This window comes from Macrobrachium rosenbergii, chromosome 42 (genome assembly GCF_040412425.1).
Source record: "Macrobrachium rosenbergii isolate ZJJX-2024 chromosome 42, ASM4041242v1, whole genome shotgun sequence".
Lineage (NCBI taxonomy): Eukaryota > Metazoa > Arthropoda > Malacostraca > Decapoda > Palaemonidae > Macrobrachium > Macrobrachium rosenbergii.
In genome coordinates, this window is record NC_089782.1 from 43,769,463 (window position 1) to 43,791,321 (window position 21,859).

At 35.4% G+C, this 21,859-nt stretch overlaps 2 protein-coding genes across 2 annotated transcripts in view; both read right to left on the minus strand.

Annotated features, from left to right (window-relative positions):
- Positions 1–1,180: 1,180 nt before the first annotated feature.
- Positions 1,181–15,093, minus strand: Wsck (tyrosine-protein kinase Wsck). Its single transcript, XM_067086312.1, has 4 exons — positions 14,932–15,093; positions 10,697–12,136; positions 8,917–9,216; positions 1,181–8,215 (listed from the first exon to the last, which is right to left on the minus strand). Exons 1-4 carry the CDS (start codon positions 15,076–15,078, stop codon positions 7,670–7,672), a joined length of 2,433 nt encoding a protein of 810 aa, XP_066942413.1. The 5' UTR covers positions 15,079–15,093; the 3' UTR covers positions 1,181–7,669.
- Positions 15,094–16,953: 1,860 nt separating this feature from the next.
- The window catches only part of CDase (neutral ceramidase), a 113,828-nt gene continuing 108,922 nt past the window's right edge, over positions 16,954–21,859 (minus strand). The window contains exons 12-16 of the mRNA XM_067086320.1: positions 21,462–21,629; positions 20,978–21,093; positions 20,220–20,388; positions 17,338–17,843; positions 16,954–17,261 (exon numbers count right to left, since the gene is read on the minus strand). Of these exons, the coding sequence (XP_066942421.1) occupies positions 17,751–17,843; positions 20,220–20,388; positions 20,978–21,093; positions 21,462–21,629 (546 nt within the window). The 3' untranslated portion in view covers positions 16,954–17,261; positions 17,338–17,750. The remainder of the gene's footprint in view (positions 17,262–17,337; positions 17,844–20,219; positions 20,389–20,977; positions 21,094–21,461; positions 21,630–21,859) is intronic.

The following is a 21,859-nucleotide window of genomic DNA, read 5'->3' on the forward strand; positions in this document are numbered from 1 at the left end:
CAACCGGATTTGCAGTGCCTATCTTTAGTTAACGGCGCCATAAGTGGGGATTTCAGAGGCGATCTCCGGTTAACGACGCTGTTAAGTGGGGATTTCGGCGCCCATCTCCAGTTAACAGCACTGATATCTGGTCAACAGTCCTGTTCAGCAGGGTTTTTGGCGCTATTATCGCCAGATTTTCATTTAGCGGCCCTCACCTGGGGACGGAACCCCCGCCATTAACAGGGAATTGCCTGTATTTGGAACAATTAATTGAATATATCCAAAGCCATGTTTCAAGCATGCTTCAGAGCAACTTCATATTTTGAGTGTACACAGCTCAAAGGCAAACCAAGACAAAGACAGCCATAACTTCAATTTGAATAATTAAAGAGATGTAATAAGTAATCATAGCAAAAACTCTTAAATAATTTATGGATCAACTGAATTGCTGAATTTAATATAACACATAATAAAGTATTCATTCTTGTATGCACTGTACTGAGGAAAACCAGTTACGAGAAAGTTGAAAGCCAACAACCACCTGTGTCCAACTAGGAAAACTTGACAGTTTTAATAAAATTCTTCAGTATACCGACCCAATGCCCAATTCATGTACAATCAATTGCCACAACTAGGAACTTGCGTTCATGCTAAGAACAAATTCTTACTTCGCAATGGCTTTTTATTTACTTCAACAGGTTAAAAATATAGAGGAAATCAAACGGATCACTTTACCAGTATAATTAACAATCAGGGTGTCTTGCCAATGAGGGCCTCTCTTTCATTTGTTGTTGGTTAGTTTTACTTGACTGTTAAATATCAAAATAAAATGCCTTACCTTATTTGATCAAGTGCTACAGCTTTCTGATGATTTCCAATAGCCTTCTTGTCTCGCTGTGCTGTGGACTTTGGCACTTCCACGGTGGCTGATATTCCACATGAATAGTCCTTCCTTCAATCCTGCCAATACACTACAGGCAACTATATTTCTCTAAAAAATCATAATGGAAAGTGTGACACAATCCCGCTCCTCCTTGGGACGGTATTACTTACTACTTGCCACCTAGAGAGTCTGACCAACCAAAACAAGTGCAGCAACAACTGGCATTACAGTGGTTTGGACTCCACATGAATATACTTTTTGTGTAAATTACCTGCTAATGCTCAGTATTCAAACACAGGTGAAACAAACCCAATGTTAGACAATTTTATACTTTAATGAAAATAAGAAAAATATGTACCATATATATACAGTGGTATAAAAAGTAAGTACAGTATATATAATAAAATGTAAAAATAAAAAAGGATCTACAGTATAGCCAATTTCACTAGAGTATAGTGCAATTAGTGAGCTATTTAATAAATGTTAAAAATCAAACTAGAACTGTGGCCTCTGCAATGTACCTGCACTATATATATAAAGAAATTAAATACATTCTATACTATTCAGTGACAGACTAAGGAAGAAGTTGGCAAATCTCATGCACAGAGAACAGTAGCTACTGAACAAAAAATGTATTTCCCACTGAAATACATAATAATAAATGAATCATCGGGAAGACCTATTCTTCATAAAGATATATACCTAAGACAATAAGACACAGATGTAAACAAGACTAAGAGGAGTGACAGAATATATGAAAATTGGGCCGTACAGCCCGGTGCTGGGGCCTAAGAGGAACAAGAATAATAATTCATCAACAACACCTCCAGCAACTGGAAAGTAAACATCTGAAGAGTATTATATAACCATACAATGCTCTTGATTCCTTAAAAGGATAAAGTACACTACCCTGGCTAATAAAAACCACATACATCACCTGGAAAAGTAAAAGACACTGAAATAGTTGAATACAGTAACAGATATAGTATTCAAGAAATTTTACAGGTTAGTTCTGAATGAATTAAATTAAGTATATACTGCTTTTAGTAAAAATCAGAAGAAATCCATGACAGGATATGTAAACGATAGTCTTAACAACAATATGATTTCCTGAGAGGATACTACGCTGCAAAATTAACCTATCCATACTGATAATCCTCACAGCAGGATGAAGTAATGAGATATGGTACATTCTTAAATTTCAATTTTCATGCAATGTTAAATATCCCATAAACACTAGGGCTAAAATATAACATCACTAAAATGGCATGCCAGTTGAAAACGCAAGTCTTGTCTTAATTTGGTACATTAATAAATTGCAAACTCATCAACTTTACACAACTTCTTTTTGACAGCAATACAAAACATACGGTATTCCTCATGCTTTGCTTAATAATCTTTTGGCAAAATTAATGTTTTACAGTACTTTAATCATTAATGAGGGAAGTTATAATAACTGGTAAATATTGCAAATATTAGTATTCCCCTGACAAAAACCATTCTCTTGGAATGTCCTATACCGGTATATCATGGAATGTCTTGATAGCATTACAATTTTTTATAACATTACAGCTATATCATGGAATGTCATTACAGTTTACTGAAGTACAATGATTTATGATACATATACCGTTATAAAAATTATCTACGATTCTATACAGGCTTAAAAATAACTCATTATGACTATTTGCTATCGTCTGGGCTTTAGGACATTAATTACCCTATTTATGCTACTGGACAATAGGTTTTGACCTGGTTAAGTACAGTACATCACAAATGTTTATAATATTAATACAAAATCCATTACAAATACTAATGTGTAGCTGACAAATTCAGACTATAATTAATCATGGCCGCACACATGAACTCTTCCATTACCTAATGTGGAGTTAATAGGTTACTAACATTTACTGTAGAAGACAAATGCATCCTATTTGAAAAACATGAAATAAAATCTCTGAACACAATAACATTCTTTCTATTCTCACTTTGTGACCTGAAGTTAAACATGATTATATGAAACCAACAACAGAAACTCTCTGCTAAACTATCTCACCTTAAAAACACTGTCCTAGAAAAACTGATAACTCGAAAAAATATTGTGCCAATGATAGTCACTCAAAAAAATTACAGCATATGACTAGAGTTCCATTAAATTTCCATATATAATACAGCAACATTAAACATGGACGCTGGTACAGTTCTACAAGTAGTCCCCAGGTTACGTCAGCCTCGGCTTACGTCGTTCCAAGCTTACGGCGCCTTTCAAATATATTCATAAAAAAAATCTGTCCTGGGTTACAGCGGATGTTCCGCAGTTACGTTGTTTCAGTCTTACAGCGACGGAAGAATATTTGTACAATTTTGGAGGAAATTCTACATGATCATGGATACACACCTCACCAGAAGCAAGGTAAATCAGCTGGGAATTTTTCAAGACAACCAAAGAATTAAAGATAAGGCTTTCGTCACTTTATTTGTCGTTTTTAGCAATTTTTTATTAGTGTTCCGACCTAAGTTGTTTTCCAGCCTATGTCACGCTTCAGGAACGGAACCCGACGTAAACCGGGGACTGCCTGTACAGCAATAATTAAGAAAAATTTTACCACACCACCTAGCTGAATGTTAATGTCAATAACCAACAGCATACAACTTGCTTCAAACATGAAAGATGACAACACAGTAATTTACTGCATCAAAGTATACAAACTTATCAAAACTGCTGACGTATGTGATTAACCTGAGACAATGACACGTGACATAAGACAGGCATATCATAAACAAACCAACAGAATCCACACATGACAGTTCTGCTGTATTTTCACAGCATCCCTTTACCTATAATGACACTCCGGTCCCTTCGGTCTCTGCCTACTGAGTTGTTCAACTTTGAGTGTAATTTTTGTCTTGCCGTAATTTCTGTAACTACACCTTGCTTACAAAAAAACCTGCACACCAGTCTTATATATGAAAACGACTGAATCTGATTACACAACTGTAAGTAATTATCAACCATATTGATCATTATTATCAAGCAGGTCAAGCTATAAAATGAAAATTATATTCAACTCAGCCTGGTGTTAGTTTAAAAAAGAACACCTCATTTAAGTAAATTATCCTGTTTGAATTCGTCACACTAATTTCACCCATAGGTATTTCATGAGTAAACTACATGGCCCATTAGCAGATTGTAAAATACCAGCAAATAAATATATTTTATTTGACTGTCCAGCCTTCAACAAACAATATCAAATCTTGAATCAAATCTGAAAGAAATCTGAAAGAAATTTTGTCTGAATCCCCAAATTAAGAGCAAACTCTTCAGGCCAGCTTAACTTATATCAGAGTGCTTTCCAGGTGGATCAAAAATGAAAATATTTAATTAACGTGTACCAGAAAAAGAATTATACAAACAGTATTATCCTAAATTATTTCTAAGTAGGGTACACATTATGCACAAAAAAATTTATACTTGCTTTCAATTTCCTATATACATTCACAACATATACACTAAAAACATACTGTACAGGCACTATACTGTTTCAGAGATCATGTAAAACACTAGATAATGTACCGGTACATCTATTAAATTCCATTAACACAACACAAATTAGGTACATAAAAAGTCACAAATTCTCTTCTAAAGCAATTCCCACCCATATCTCCAAGGCCATACCAAAACCCTTGAAACTTAAAAAACCAGTCGCGTATGGAAATTCCAAATAGTTCATCTACAGTATATAGGCTATATGTACTACTGTGTTACTATCAGCGCCAGGCACTATGAAAGCAAGAAGAAATCCACTTCCGCTTCCATCATCATCTTTGATTGAATGCAAACTACACTACTTTACTACACACAATCTGACAAAATACTCAACGTTTTCCCACCAACGGGTAAACATCAGGATATATATCACTGAATCTTGCCGCTACAGCTGAAAGCTTAATAGTAATCAAATACAGTGTTTCACTAATCAAAAGCTTTGCCTAATGAAAAGAGTGACTGCAGACAAGCAGCACTTTCTATATGCTGTATCAATCAAACTTGTATTTCTTTGGTATTCTCTTATATCTGAAGCAGAAAGTGAACTGTACTGAGTGAAAGATTCATAAACATCACCAAAGCTATGCTGCTCCTTTGTTGCTACACCTGATAGATGTGTTCAGCATCAGGTACAATGTTTAAGCCATGCACAAGTTCAAAAAATTGTACGACCATTGGAAAATTGCCCTCTGGCAATTGTCTGTGCTCAGACCTTGTAAATGGTCATGATCATAAAACCAATGGTATGCAAAATATTTTCAGATAGAATACAATACTTCCATTGTGTATGAAGACAAGAAAATATGGACTGATAAACAATTCATAACATCATCACTGCTTATACAGTATTCTAAGTAAACACTGTATGGTGTAACAAATACAGGTAAAATAAAAATTATTTAATAAACCCCAAGTTATTTTCAACCTCTTTTCCTACACTATCTGATACATCTTCAAATAAACCAGAAGTCACTAGCAACTTGACAACATACTAAACAGAATCTTAAACCAAACAACCAAAACAATAAATGATATTCTGGCATCTGGGTACCATAAGAATGATTATGGAATGTACAGTAAATATGTAATGTCTACACTAAAAAGTCTTAAAAAATATGATCAACAACGTCAGTTTTTAAAATCTATATATAACTGTTGTTTGAAAAAGTCATACACTTCTAAATAATAAATACAGCTGCATTTCTAAATAATAAATATAGCTGCAAAAAATTTAAAATAATCAGGGTGTTCCTAAAAAATGCCTACTTTACATAGGCAGTAATTTAAACTGCTGCTGTGTTAGTAAACAGACTATCCATAGTTCTCATATATGGTAAATGGGCAACAAGAGAGAGTCACAGGTAGTATCAATCAGCTGACTCCCTGGAAAAGTCATTGTCTTAGATGACTATCAATCTGCAGGGAACAAAGGTGGGAACTTTGTGTAAGCTTTATATGGTAACAATTCTTGAAAGACAGCACTGTATATGAAAATTTTTTCTTTCATATCCATATAAAAACACTTACTCCACAGGTAACTGAATGGCACATTGGGGAAGGAATAGATGTAGTCCTGTTCATTCTTGATACTAGAGCATGAAGATCGTTACCATTGAGAAAATGGCACAAAATTTTCAAGCTGTAGGAAGTTTAATGATTTTACTGGTAATATCACACAACCGTCATGTGAAAATCTGTTGCAGTGGTGTCAAGCATGACTTGAATGCAACACAGGCAACTGGGTTTAACAGGAGAGCTAAAAGGGGACTTAATAATGAATGTATATAATGCTTCCTCTATGGAAAGCATGCATTCACGACCTCTATGTTTTGCTCAACAAGCATTCAAAGACAATGTCATTCAGCAGTGTTCCTAAAGAGGGCAGTTATCACATATGGACATAAAAATTGTAAACAAAATTATACCAAAAGGCACTCAATGATACTCTCAAACCAAGAATATGAAAAATAACCTACCACTGGAGATGAAAAATCAACAAAACCATGGTTCGTTACCAATGGGTAAATAGGTGACTCATCCACACCTTATTTCAGCTTTACCTATCACACCTCGACTTACTCTGCAGTAAATATTGAATTATGATCTCGCCAGTACATCAGCAGTCTGATGTAAATGTAAAATAAGAAGATTCATGTTTGTTTAGGAACACAGCAAATTTTAGCATTAAGTTACATTCAACTCGACAATAAAATTATTTTTAGCGACTGCTTGAGATTACTTCCTTACACAGATGCACAATTTACACATTCACAGAAAACTAGCATTGCTAACACTGATATTGATCTCATAAGATTATGAGAGGCAGCATTCAAAGCTCAGAAAGATTACATATTCATTACCCACTTTTCTACTAAGCTCCAAACTTGCAGAATAAATATTGCACAGTGCAATTATTTCAGTAGTTCTTTTCATAACCTAAGAAACTAAAATTCTTGCAGGTAAGAAAGACTACACAACATAATAAAAGCCACCAGTTATTTGTCATTAAAATGTACCTATGACATTCATATCGTAAATATAAAATCATAAAAAAAGAGCAGTAAAGAAATAGTTTTCACAACCTGGAAGCATTCATATCACAATAAAATTTATCATTCTGAAATTATTTTTTCATTATATAAAATAATCAATTTCTATCAGTGATAACTGATAGGCTCAAAAATATTACTGTGCATGAAAAAACTTGTGCTCCTTAATACTTGTCTATTGGCACAATGTAAACATGAATTGGCATGTTAAGTGTTGCACGAGTCATTCTGACTCACCTATGAATACTGTATAACGTAAACTAAAGTACCCAACTTTAATTTGCACAAATTCTGCAGATAACTAGGTGCACATTTTCCCACAATGTGAAACAGAAATTTCTCAACATTTCTAAAAAAAGATATGATAAAAGAGTATGAGAGGACAAAAGATCATCTCTTATTAGGTTTTAGGTCTGCATCAGTGTAAGCTAAACATCAGACATACTGCACTTGCAAGATAACCCAGAAAAATCCTTAGAGCTACTAAAGTACTAATCATGAATCATGGGATTCATACAGACTAATCTCTTTTAACCACTGGACCTTCATAATATACCAAAGAAATCTCTCTCACTTTCTCTACTACTAATTTGAGCTCTATTACTTTGAAATATATTTGTACATCCACCAATTCAAGAAATAACATAGCTCTCAACTGAGCACAAGATCACAACTTGGTATGATCACAAAGCTGAAGACACTACATTATCAATCTACAAATTCATAATGGGGAGCATACTGCTCATACTGGAATGATTGGTAGAGTGAGAAAAGAAGGTGAGGAGTAACATCATCACTGGCTAGGTTACTTAGGGTGTTCTCCAACTCGGGGAATGATGGACGCTCGTCAAGGTCCATTTGCCAGCAGTCTAACATTACCTGATAAAGCTCATCTGCAACATACTGAGGCTGGGGCAGCCTTAGCCCACGTAAGACTCTTCCAGGCACCTCATCTGTCCGTACATCCGCATACGGGGTTCCTCCAAGAGTGACAACTTCCCACATCAAACATCCAAATGACCAGACATCACTCTTTGGTGCTGAGACCTTAGTTCGAAGAGTTTCAACTGAATGCCATCTTCTGTAGTCAGGTACATATAAATCGTTGTGGTAATGAAGGAGACCAAAACCTGTAAGTTTTGGCCTGGCACCATCAACAAGCACAACATTTCTGGCACACAATTGACCATGAACTATACCAAGAGAGGACAGGTGACTCATACCTCGGGCAATCCCAACTAACATATCAAGTGCCTGGAAAAAATAAATGTAACAATCACTTAAAAAAATAACTACTTAAAATCTTCCTTCTGATAATAACTTACAGTAAGGATAAGTTAGTTGCATCAAGAGTACATCACCATATTTGGTTTTTGAAATTGCTAAAGGATGCATACAGGACATAAAGCATCCTATACAACAGAGACAGTAACCTTTGACAAGTTGATCCACTTCCTTTCCCTCCAACACCTATTAATATCAGCTGTTCATATTATTGACATTTTCTAATACAGTCAATGCATTTACCTACACTACATGAAGTATACTTCACACTTCACTGTGTGAAGTATACTGCATTTGAGTGATTTTGTAAGATTTGTGATAATTCTGTGTGGCTTGATTAAATACATTTAACAGTGAAATCACTTCTGCTTTTCTATTCCCTTTTCTAGAAACTGAAAAAATTCTCCTCCTTGTTGCAATGGAACAAGGACCTGCCACTATGTATCATTACTTGTCTCTCAGCTGCCTCAAAACTCAAGAGTTACTAGACAACTCGGCTCAAAGAAATACATACCCTACCCTTCCACAAGGTCAAGCATGTACTTTACCTGCAGAGGTTCTTAATAACCTAGCCAGCTCCAGAAAAAACATGTCCCATGATATGTCAAGATCTCCTACATGCTGAGGCTATACAAACAACATGCAATGGAAAAAAAAAAAGGTTGCCTTACCTGATTTTCAGGTAGAGTTGAGAATCTTCGGTTCTTCTCAGCATAAACAGGGTAATGTTGAACTGCCCTACTCTCAACTAGATGGGTCTTAAGCATGGACTTTTCATATTCAAAGGCCACTGATATAACATTAAGCTCCTCCATTAGACCAATCAGCGAAATGACATTTGGATGCGAGGCAATTCGAATGTGTGCATCAAATTCACGGAGCATTTTTGTCTTTCTGCTACCATCAAGTGTATCATCTGGAATGCGGTGAATTAGGACGTCTGTTTGTTGTCCTTTATTTGATACTACACCCTGAAATGAAAAATTGGCATGTTTACATATTTATAAAAATATAAAAAAATTAAAAAACAATAAATACTACTCTTCACTTCAAATTTCTGTATTTTTCTAATGGCCTGTTCAAAAGATTTTGCTCAAATGAGGTGATTACAGGACAGTAAAGAGGAAGACACCAAACGAATTAGATGAAAGGTAAAAGACAGAGAACAGTGCGGTTATGGGACCAAAAGTATACTGCACATTCTGTCTACTGAGCAATGCAATGCATATAACATGGGCAGCACAAACCAATTCAAACAGTTCAATCGTAAGGGTCTATAACCTCTTTATAATGATAAAGGATAGTTTAACCAGACCAATGAGTTTAAAACAAGGTAGTCTTTACAATGTAATGGCAAAAGTTTTGTGAAGAAACCAGAAAGGGGAAGCAGTATTGGCATTATGAGAGAGCAAAAGATTCTAGTTGTTAAAAATCAGGTTTACATGGTGCAAAGAAAATTCATTAGTGTGGAAAAGTTGAAACACACTGGGTTGGCATGTCCATCAAGAAAAAAAAAAAAAACAAGAACTGAAAACTGATAAGGCCAAACAAGAGCACAATATACAGAACTATTGTCAGCAAATGCAACATCAAAAAAAAAAAAAAAAGGAGATAGATTCTCCTTAAAAAGACCTGCACAAGGCAGCTAGATGTGTAAATGGTATCACATTTGAGAAGGGATATAGAGAGAGGTGGCAAGGGCTGAGAAGAGTTGAGAAGAATGGTATCATAATCTGAAAATCGTGCACGGAAGAAAGAAAATGTTCATGATAGCAAGAAGCATCTGGTGCACGTGAGTTGAATAATCAAGTGCTGAAGTTAAAAGAGACCTCCTCACACAAGAAACTCACTTTCTTTCCCTTTTAATTACAGTTCAATTATTGTTCTACTAACTGCTTCAATTGTTCAGTTGTCTGGTAAGAAATAATGAGTTACACTCTACAAGATATACAATGAGGTCAAAATACATCAACATGAAGTGAAAATACAATTCTAAGGGAAAGGCTTATTGAAGTCATTTATATGGATGTTGGCAGTCAAACTAAAATTCACATAAAATGTCTGATTTTTTTAAACAACTAGCTATTCTTGCAATAATAGAACACAGATTTTAACTTAACTTGAAACAGCATCTGCAATTCCAAAAATTTGACAGTGTAACCATTCTAATGTAATGGAATGCTTAGGAAACTACTGAAATGTCATCCACTTAAGAAGCAGAATTATGGCATTTAATGGAATGTTATTTGTTTTACCAATTTTCACTCAAAATTAAAGCAACAGCAAGCAAGTAAATTTTTACATTCAACAAAACTGATTCTGGTAGCTTACAATACATAAATTGCATCTTAGCTAAAAACCAAGAAAAGGAACTTTACAGAAAACTACAGTAGATCTCAGAATCATAGAGTTAAGCACAATCATAACGTTTCAAATATAAGACCTGCTTACCTTTTTAACATCACCAAATTTCCCAATGCCAATATCACCAACTATGGTAAGACCTTGATGAGGTATGATCCACACTCTCTCTTTCAGCTGCCTGTAATGATCCAAGGGCGGTGTTTCCTCATCAACGTAATGTGCAGCCACAGCATAACCATTCTCGGAATCTTGGTTTGGCTGCTGAGCATTAATAGCCAACTCTTGGTTTTCCGACGACCTACGGCGATTTTTCTTGACCATGACCCTCAGCATGACATAAACTACAATGGACACAACGAGCAAGAACCCAAAGAGCCCAATAGCAACAGATAGGCCAAGAATCATCTTCCTGTGATTCTCTAACTGCTGCCTCACCTGCGGGTTTTCCCTCAACTTCTGCACCTCATCATCGTCCAGAGTACTTTCATGCTGTTCGTGGTTGGAGGTGGAGTATGCTGACTGAGTATCATTTATGGTGCTTGTAACTCCCAGCAAAATATGATAATCAACATCTTCTTGCAAGGGGGCATTATAATATTTCCCATAGATCTTGCCATCGCCAACAATAAATGTATTCATAAAATTATCAGGAGTAAATTCAGCTGCAATATAGAACGGAATTCTCTCTCTACTAGCAGAATAATAGTCCCCCAGAGAGAGAGGCTGCAATTCAACATGGACAGTCTCATCCACGACAACCACTTGGTAGGTTGTGATGGGCCCAGCAGTTGGGGAAACGGATTCAAGTTGCACCGTTATGGTGTTAGGTGTCCGACTTAAGATCTGGGGTATAGCGGGAGTTTCAGGCTTGCCTACTTTTGTCCACATCTCTCTCTTGATGGGATGCCCCAAAACCTTTCCATTGTCAGCAGTTGCTCTGACAGAAATCTCATATTTTGTCCCAGGCATAACACCATATAACCAAGCAGTTCTTGTCTGGGCAGAAAATACCCATGTCATTGTCACTGCTGGATCACTTTCACTGTAAGTAAACAGTGGTGTGGCTGTCACAAGGTATTCTTGGATTTCTGATAAACCTATAGCAGGTGGTTCCCAATTAATATGCAAGCTGGAAGGCTTACTAGCCACTTGTGTCAGAGATACTGGGGGTCCAAATATCCCATGACCTGTTTCATATATGCTCATGACATCAGTGCCCCCACAAATCTGGGAGGCATTGGCTTTGCAAGGTGTTCTGCAAAAGTTAGATGGGTTACCATTGATTGCATTGGTACAAAGACAATCCTCACCACCTGACAAAGCTGCATAGTTCATCAACTTAGTTTTGCATTCTTCAACGCATAAATCCACACTACCGGCACTGGTAGCATTGGTCGAGCGATAAACAAATTCTACATTCTCGTTTTCTTTTGTGAAACATCCCACTTCGAGTATGTCTACAGCTGAAATTGTGAAGCACCAACATGACAACACAACTGCAGCTGTCAAGGCGAATATGAGTGTCATCTGAAACAAAATGAAAGTAGATAATGTAAGCTGAAATAAATACAATGCAATAATGGTGATAACAATGACAGCTGTATGTATATTAATACAACTGCAAATGTCTACATGATGATAAATTTCTTGCCAAAATGTCATACACATAATGTAATGTCAGACATGCCTGTACTCTAAAAAAAAAAAATAAATAAATAAATAAATAAACCATCTTCCACACATACATACTCTTAACATAAAAAATTTTAAATGGATTGGCTAATGAAGTAAAAAACACAACAAAAAGATTTCAAATACAGTACACACTCTTCAGCAAGGTGTCTGTATGTCTTACAATACTGTATACAGCGACAGAAAAAAGAAACTACACACAAAAAGAATAAATTTAAGCCCATCCACCCTTCATCACCATACCATATAGTACTGTATACATATGGTCTCCACAAGACAGCCCAACGCCCGAGGCCAATAGCTTCAAATGTGGCAGTACCTACTCATAAATTAGATAAATGGCTAGCAAACATATTATCCCCTATCTATGGTAAAATATTTAGCACCATTCACTTACAATTTTGTTAACACATGTAAAACCACAAATTTTACTGCCAACTTTGAAGCTGAGATGTAGAATCTTAATTTACAATAGTTCCAGCAGGGGACACACTTGATATTTTCCCATCAAGAATAGCCAGTACATGATTATTATTTGGATATGCTGTACTTCTTAAAACATATAAATTTAGAGTTCTTATCAAATTATGTATTCCTGTACTGACATCTCTGAATACAAAGTATGATACTATTTTTACCTTTGGCAATAAATATGGTAAGAGCATGAGGAAACCATTTTATCCTGTTCTGTGTAATTTCAAGAAACACTGAAATTGAACTGAACTCTTTCCTCAAATTTTAAATATCAAATGGCAATCTCAAGTATCTGATACCTCTTTGGTTTAACCAGAACAATAGAATTACGATCATTTTTAAATTTTTTTACTTTATAAAGTTACACCCAACCATAAAAAACTTCAGTAGTGATGGGACTTGTGACAAACTGTATCACACCAGTTTTGAGAGCTCTAACAATACTGCAGGTATTTTAAAAAGTATAATTTTATTACCATAGCCTAACCTAACTGATAAGCTAAGAGCTTGGGTAAATTGCAATACTGTAATTTCAAAAACTGAATGACCAAGGATAGGCATGTCTTAAATGGGCCTCCAGGCCTGAAAGTAGCCTAGTAATGACCTAACCTTCCACCATAGGCTAGGTGACTTTCATTTACCTGAATATCCTAGTTCATTATCAACTTTTATCAAAGTTAGTGGTAATTCTAAGGAAGAGCCTTGCATAGATATCTAATAAAATTTTGGTAAATGTAAAGGAGATGGCCGCACGAAGATATCACCTATTGATGTAATTTCTTGACTGAAGAATATAGAAAAGGGTGTATATAATACAGTACAGGTGAGAAAATTTAAAAATTACCGTCTGTTATTTATACTTTTGCTTTTAAAAAATGCCCAGCAGAGCTTCCACCATGTTTAGGCTAATACCAGCCCCTCAGAGACAAGCATAAAAACATGTTTCTCATAATCTCAGTGAATTTCTCAAAAATCTCACTTGTGCTCTATTGTATAGGCCTATACCATTTTATATACTATTAAATAAAAAAAATTACATTAATAAACATTATCTTTATGCAGCCGTCTCCCTTACATTTGCGGAAATCTTTTTGGCTGAACAATATAGAAGTGGGTGCATAGGCTATAAAGCAGTACAGGTGATAAACTGAAAAATTTACCTTATGAGATATCTACCATCTTTTATGTTTTTCTGCAGGAAAGCTCTGTGAGACACCATGTTTAAAGAATACAAATAAAAGACGGTTAATTTCTCACATTAATTTCGATAAAATTTCCAAATTTGCTAGGTTTCAGTTCTCTCCAGTAGCCTAGCCTTCCACCACGGGAAACTTTCATTTGGCCGAACATCCTAGTTCATTATTTATCTTGGAATTTCTAAGTAATAGCTCGGCATGGACTGTATGGAACGGTTCCGCGAATACGAAAGGTATTTGCTAAGGAAACCTATTATAAAAGGAACCATACTAACCTAATGTACCCTAACCTAACCTAACCTAGTAGGCCACATTACTTAGCCGGGGGGCTCCACCCGCCGGACCACCTGGCAAAGGAAACCACTTTTTACCAAAAGTACCCCTATACCACAGAGCATGTGCGATAGCATTCCAGGACGGCCAGCATACAAGAACATAATCAGTTCTGAGGTTAATTACAGGTTAATTACAGTCGACCAACAAAAAAAAAAAAGTAAATTCTTGATAGGCTAAGCAACCTTACTAGCCTATAGGTAAAGTCAATTTTAAAGGGAATACCCGACGTGGTGCTAATGCTTAGTTCTAACTTAATTTTGTTAAAATTAGTAAATTATTATAAATAAGACTCCCTATCCTAACCTAACCTGACCCAGCATAACCAGTTTGGGCTACGGCCTGCCCCAACTCACTACGACCACGGAATTAGACTAAACCTCCCGCTGCCTATATTTTGCCCACTATTTCATATTGGAATAATGCTAAACGCTAAAGCAAACATTATTACGACGGAAAAATTCACAGGAAGTGAAAGAAAAGTAAAAGTAACTGCCTTGTGAACCTTTGTTTACATTTGAATCCCTTGACTCAGATGGCCCATACGACCAATCTTCAAATTTCACCACTTCGGTCGGACTCAAAATTACTTATTTATCTTTAAAGATAATGAAAATGCCTGCTTACCTTTGGTTTATGGTGTGAATATTCATATAGCTGCCATTTCCGAGTGCTACTTGGCTGTTTTCCTAATATTGCAGCCACACCTGTTTGGGTGTTTGGCCTAAACAACCAGGATTGCCAACGGAAAACGCAATAAGTGGTTTTATTCATATTGAAGTTAGAATTGAAAAGAATTTACATTAGTTTCTCACATAAAAGCTAAAAATATATTGATTTTCCGATTTATACGGATTATCGTGTACATATAAGAACTCGGGATGACTAATTGTTTTGTTGGTAGCTCCGTGGCGCGAGATTTTGAATGAAGATGGCGAATGAATGACAGGTTGAGATTGCTAAGCATGAGGAAGACTGTCCGCATCCAAAAATGCATTTTAGGTTTGAATTTGGTTTTTAGAATGCATTTATAATGATAAAATAAGCTATCAGTGTAAGAAAGACCGGTAGCATATTAATAAATCTTCCGTTAAAATAACCGCATAATCGCCCCGTGACATATGACTAACATTGCATGAGATTAATCTAAGCATCACCAGTAGGTTTGCTGAAGACATAAAATAATCAGCTAATTTTATTCGTTTGGGTGACACTAATATCAGAAATAATTTTAATATTCATAAATTTTGTTCAAGCGTTGGTCGTTTATTTTGATTGGGTGAACTTAAAATCTTGGTTTGCTAGTCTAATTATGCACCATGGCCAGCTGCGGGAACGCTACATTATGTAGCAAAATTCAAAATTCCTTGCTCTAAAAACACTGGCGCTAAAACATACATACATACATACATACACAAATGTATGCCCCGTATTGGTTTCAGATACAAATTTGTGTATGTTATATGTAACTTCAAAGACTATATCCTAAAATGTAATTGTAAATTGGTTTGAATTATCAATTTGTTTTTCTATATAAGTTCCATTTATGAAGATGGATAATTATGTGTATACAGTATGTAGGTTGTGCTCTATTTGAGTTACACATCTGGGTTTCGCATCTGTCAGCTATTTAGTCACCAGTATGCTAAAATTCTATTGTTCTTTTGGTTTCATTTGTTTAACCACAAAAATACTTACTGCTTACTTTTGATAAAAATATAGACTGTGGTATCGATATTCAGGTAAAATAAACCGGTTTTGGATAGACTTAATTATTTCTAGGTCTCAAAATCACTCTATGAAACTTTTTCAGGCTCAATTATTTCATGAAATTATTGCTGATGCAGAGAAATCGGAGTTCGATATAAAGTAACAACAGTAAGATAAACCGTGTCTGGTAGACAGACAGTTTTGTAAAGGGTGAGAAGAAAGAACAAAAGTTTGCACTTTTGTTTCTATATAAGTTTCATCTACATCACAGAGCCATTCTAAAGATCCTTTCAGTTTTATATACTTTATAATGCCACTCCAAAGATCATTTTCATACCAAGACTTGCTTGTTGTGCCAAACTTTTGGTTTTCGTTTCTTCACAGAAGAATATCAAATCCTCAAATTATTCTTTTCATGCGTTGATAATATTTTCCTTAATACTACTCACACTGAAAATAGGAGCTGGACAGGATCTCCAGATATTTATAGAAATTGGACTCAGCAATCTAGGTAAATAAATTTCTTGAAAGATTGAAGGTACTGATTTATTTTAAAAATTGTTAAAATAAATAGCCCAAAGTTGCAGGTCATAAATTTTATCACATTTTCGGGTTGTGTCTTGTTTTGGGGAAGCAATAAAAATACCCAAACGTTCAAAAAATATATTTTTGGAATCGTAGGAAGTTGATTTCAGTTAGAAAAAACTTCAACTTCCATTCTACTTTTCGGGTATATTGCGTTACTGAAAAGAATAGAACGATATTTTATTCAACTAGATTTTACAAAGAGAGTCCAAAATGTACATGTTTCCATTCCGACTGTAATTGATCGTCCAAAATTTTAAGATAAAATTGAGTTTTCTCTGTTCATATCACGAGCAAAAGATCGAATGTTCTTTGTTGTGAATGATGTTAAAGAGGATAATAAACAAAACAAAATGCAATTATTCCAGTATATTGTTAAATATATGGCACAACTGAGGTTGACTTAGAAACCAAAATGCTTTCAATACTAACAGAGATTAAGGCATTCTGAGCTGGGCTTAGATTTCCCTGACTTGAGGTATAAAGTTTATTACAGAGAGGTCTGTTGTCTTGAGGTAAAGGAGAAAGAAAAGTTTGTAAGCAAGAAGAGGATATGAGGCATGTTAGGAACAGGTTCCAAAACGCTTTTGAGATATTTGCAAGGATTACCAGTAACTGACAGGAGGGTTTTCCTCTTAATTGCATTGGTAACTTTAACTTGTGTATATATATATATATATATATATATATATATATATATATATATATATATATATATATATATATATATATATATATATATATATATCTGTGTGTGAGTGTGTAAAAATACACACAAAACATGTGTTTGAGTACGTTTATGTGACACTATAATATATCAGTATATAAATACTGATCTACAAGATTTTAAAACCAAAACCTTTCAAAGAACAAGTAACTCATGAACTTGATTGCCAAATCCTTGCAAAAATTGAAGAAGAAGAAGAAGAAGAAGAAGAAGAAGAAGAAGAAGAAGAAGAAGAAGAAGAAGAAGAAGAAGAAGACGAAGACGAAGAAGATGAAGAAGAAGAGAAAAGAAACTGGGGAGAGGTAGGATGAAAGGGGGGGGCGGGTATTTATTATGTAGAAGGAGAGGAGGAAATAATATCAGTTATGTTTCCAATAGATGATTTCGTCAGGCATCCTGGAGGAGGCGCTGCAGGTGGCCACGTTTACATGAAGAAGAGCTTCTGCCACCAGAACTTCCTCTTATGGCTCCGCCTTCGAGGTACTTGGTTGCCCGTTGGAGGGGGAGCAGCCACGACCTGTGTGGTACAGGTAATCTACAGTTACTATATTTATTTTTAATGCACAGGACATATGCAAATTAGTTTACTTTCTGGACATGGAAAATGTACAAGTTATTTACTTTTGTGACTAAGGAATGTACTATGGAACAGCAAATGTACAAGTTATTTACTTTTATAATCCATTAATGTATTATGGAACAGGAAATGTACAAGTTATTAACTTGTATGATTAAGGAATTTACTATGGAACAGAAAATGTACAAATTATTTACTTTTATAATCCAGTAATGTATTATGGAACAGGAAATGTACAAAGAATGTACTGTGGAACAGAAAATGTACAAGTTATTTATTTTTGTGACTAAGGAATGTACTATGGAACAGCAAATGTACAAATTATTTACTATTGTGACTAAGGAATGCACTATGGAACAGCAAATGTACAAGTTATTTACTTTTATGACTAAGGAATGTACTATGAAACAGAAAATATACAAGTTATTTACTTTTATGACTAAGGAATATACTATGGAACAGAAAATGTACAAGTTATTTAATTTTATGACTAAGGAATGCACTATGTAACAGAAAATATGCAAGATATTCATTTTTAAGACCAAAGAATGCGCTATGGAACAGAAAATGTACAAATTATTCACGTCCATGATAAAAGGCATGTACAGGTTATTTACCTCTGATGCAGGAAATGTACAATTAAGTTTCTCCCGTGAGAGAAATGCACAGGCTGTCTATACCTTCACGAGGCGGGAAATGCGAGGGTTATTTAACACTATCGTGCTTGAAACTTACAGATTAATATACTTCCACGTACTAAAGGATCCAGAGGAATTTCATGGGGGGACGGGGGGCAGGGTCACCAATTTTCATATTATACACATATAAATATTATATATATACATATATAAGTGTGTATGTGTATTATTATTGTCATTAAGATTATTGTTATTATTTTTTTTCTCAAATTTTATCGTTATTTATATAATAATAGATTTTCCCCCATTTCTATATTTCTCATTTATGTTACTATTATCCAAATCTTCAATATTATTATTTTCTCATTTTTCATGGGAGGGCACGTGCCCAGGGGCACCCCACTGGATCCGCTAGTGCTTCCACCATACAGGGCATATACACATGACTTACTCAGACAAATAGCCTTGAAGAGAAGAAACACTCGAAGTTTTCAAAGAATTAATGAATTTTTCTTGTTACGATTTTCAGGAACACAACTAGGCCTATCTTCCTAAGTTTAAACAATTTTTCTTATTGAATTATTTTTATATTGGAAAACTAATGTTAGAATATGATCCACAAATTATTTCAGATCGTTTTATATCATAAATCCAGAGCTCATTGAATGTACGTATGATAGTCGTTACTTAGCCAAGGGATTGTGTATAAGAATGGTGAATGCATTTTCATAATTCCTTTTAAATATAGGTTGCTGTAGCATAGACTGAAGTGATATTATGGGATGTATTTTACAAGGAAAGAATAAATGTTTCGTGTAGAGACACGCACATTATTATTATTATTATTATTATTATTATTATTATTATTATTATTATTATTATTATTATTATTATTATTATTATTATTATTATTATTGTTGTTGGATGCACTTACTACTTTAAACATTGAATTCAAACGGGAAGTAAACGAAAAAACTCTTACCTTTTCAGATGGGATTCGAACCCATATATGTTAGAATGAGCAGTGTCCTAAAATTGCATAATATTATTATCTTTTTTTCTATCTCTGAAACAGCCACTCATTACTTCGTGTTAACCTTTGCTGTTCTACTGAAATATTAAACAAAATGATGAAATGTAACAACTAAAGAGCAGCCAACTTTTGTGTTAGAAGTTACTGGACGATGTAAGAGTCTCATATCCGAGATGTACTACACTAGCTAAGTGTTACCTTGAAATAACTATCAATCTTTTACAGCTGACATGTAAATTGGAAGTCCTGGGGTAGTGGACTTTGTCGTAGCAGGAACCTTTTATCTCTGTTTGTTGATGTTGACTTTGTTTAAACTATACGCCTGTATCCCCTCTGGAGGAAGTGGCGCCAATGGATGCCGCCCTCCGTGTTCTCAGCAAGTTTTTAAGGATGAGGTTGATGGTCTCAAGCCATATATTATTTCGAATATTTTCTGCCTTAGGAGATAATTTTCTTTGCATATGCGAAGAAGAACGATTCATGCAGATTATGGCCTGGTCTTTTGACCTTCAAAACAATTAGTAAAGCTAAAATAGCTGAAAATATTTATTGATGGTTTTTTTCCTGCCTTGAAAAGCTCAGTTTTCTGCTTTCCATAGGTCTACGCCCTTAGAGCGTATTAGTATCCCTTTGCCCAACTTTTACCTTGAAGGGCTTGGTGACCCCTTCATAGTGGTCGATGCCCCTGAATAGTGTCTTGTAATGTCCCTCGTGGGTGATGCGGTAAGTTCCTACCGGAGTGTCTTCCGGGATGTCCCACTTAACGGTCGCCACGCTCGTTCCGAGGAGCGAAGATACGCGCTCCCAGATGAACCTGCGAGAAGAAGAGCTTTCTCGGTTAACTTTAGACTGCAGGGCAGGGTAAGGATCATGTAAGGTGAGAAAATGCATGAAGTAGACAAGATTTAAAAAGTTTAATTGATGCAGGTAATAGACAGAGGCAGGGTCAACAGACACTTTAGAATTTCGAAGGCCCCGTCTTGAAAGTCCCATTCATATAAGGATGTTCATGTTCTATTTTCTGGGCCTTTACTACCCTTTTGGATATCTTACGCTTACAACAAACTGAAAATGGCATATTTGAGAACTCAATATCACTTAGGAAAAAATAAAAAAAAATAAATTAAGAGAGTCACAAAATACAGGTAAGGTAAAAATGATTATTAAGACATGGAGCTTTGAGGAGGCCTGGTGAAGACGGAAAAAAAGCTACTTTCAAGCCGCAGCTACTATAGGCCTACTTGACTTACTTTTGTCTTTTTTTTTATTTACATGACGTCATATGCTTACCTCATTTCCATGTCACATATATGGCAATTATTACCCATGAGTCATGTGGGTGCAACCACCTTAGCCTGCCTGCCTTCCTTTCTTAAAACATTAACCTGATACAATAGGCCTACCTGGTTTCCCAGCTTGCATCAGTGGCTATCGTCACCCATGAGTCATCAGGTTGCAATTGTTGGACTTTCAAGAAAGAACCACCTAGCATCACGTTATTTCGAGGATGTCCGGAAACCTGTAAAATGGGGATTAACTTAATAACAAGGGTCGAGTTGAGGAGGGTAACGATCCTTTATTCAAAGTTCTCTGTGAGGCAGTTGTCTTCAAGCCAGTGGGTACTTTTAGGTTTACTATAGTCTTGTTCATAAGATATATTCCTTAATTACTTACTTGTTAAAAACTTTCTTATTTAATCAGTATTTAATATAAAGAATATTAGATACTGACTACTTTACTTTCTTTTGTGGATTTGACAGCAAACGAAAGAAGGAAATTTACGATCCAATTTCATTCATTGAAAGAATATTTGAACCTCCTTATGAAAATTCGCTATTCTCATCAGGATTCACCAAAGGAAAAATGACTTTTTAAAAGAATACTTACGAACTTAGCACTGACAGTCTCTCCAACGTAAGCCAAGGGATAAGGGTTCGCAATAACGTCACCAAACGCAGATCCAGGCTGAGTTCCATCGTACATGACACCTGGCAGTAAACTCATAACATTTTTGCTCATGTCGGGCGCAGGAGGACCTGGTGGGATACTCTCGCCCTGTGCATGGAAAAAATGATGAAAACACAGTGTCAGTCAACATTCTGACATCTAAAAGACCTCTAGCGGGACAGCCAACATGAAAATGCAGCTGTAAATAGCCCTGCTACTGTTAGGCCTAATAATAGGAAGAAAGTTCAAGATTTCAACGTGCAAGCTCATTCATTCATTAAAGAAGGGAGGAATAGTACCTGAACTTGTGTAGGTTAAACCTGGCACTGAGAAGCAAG

What these genes read in the sequence shown, in the direction of transcription:
- Wsck (XM_067086312.1), bottom strand. Translation starts at nt 15,078, where the DNA reads ATGAATAAAACCACTTATTGCGTTTTCCGTTGGCAATCCTGGTTGTTT. An exon ending in AATTTGGTGATGTTAAAAAG is followed by an intron (nt 9,217 to 10,696) that starts GTAAGCAGGTCT and finishes TTTTCATTTCAG; the next exon opens with GGTGTAGTATCAAATAAAGG. An exon ending in CAACTCTACCTGAAAATCAG is followed by an intron (nt 8,216 to 8,916) that starts GTAAGGCAACCT and finishes TATTTTTTCCAG; the next exon opens with GCACTTGATATGTTAGTTGG.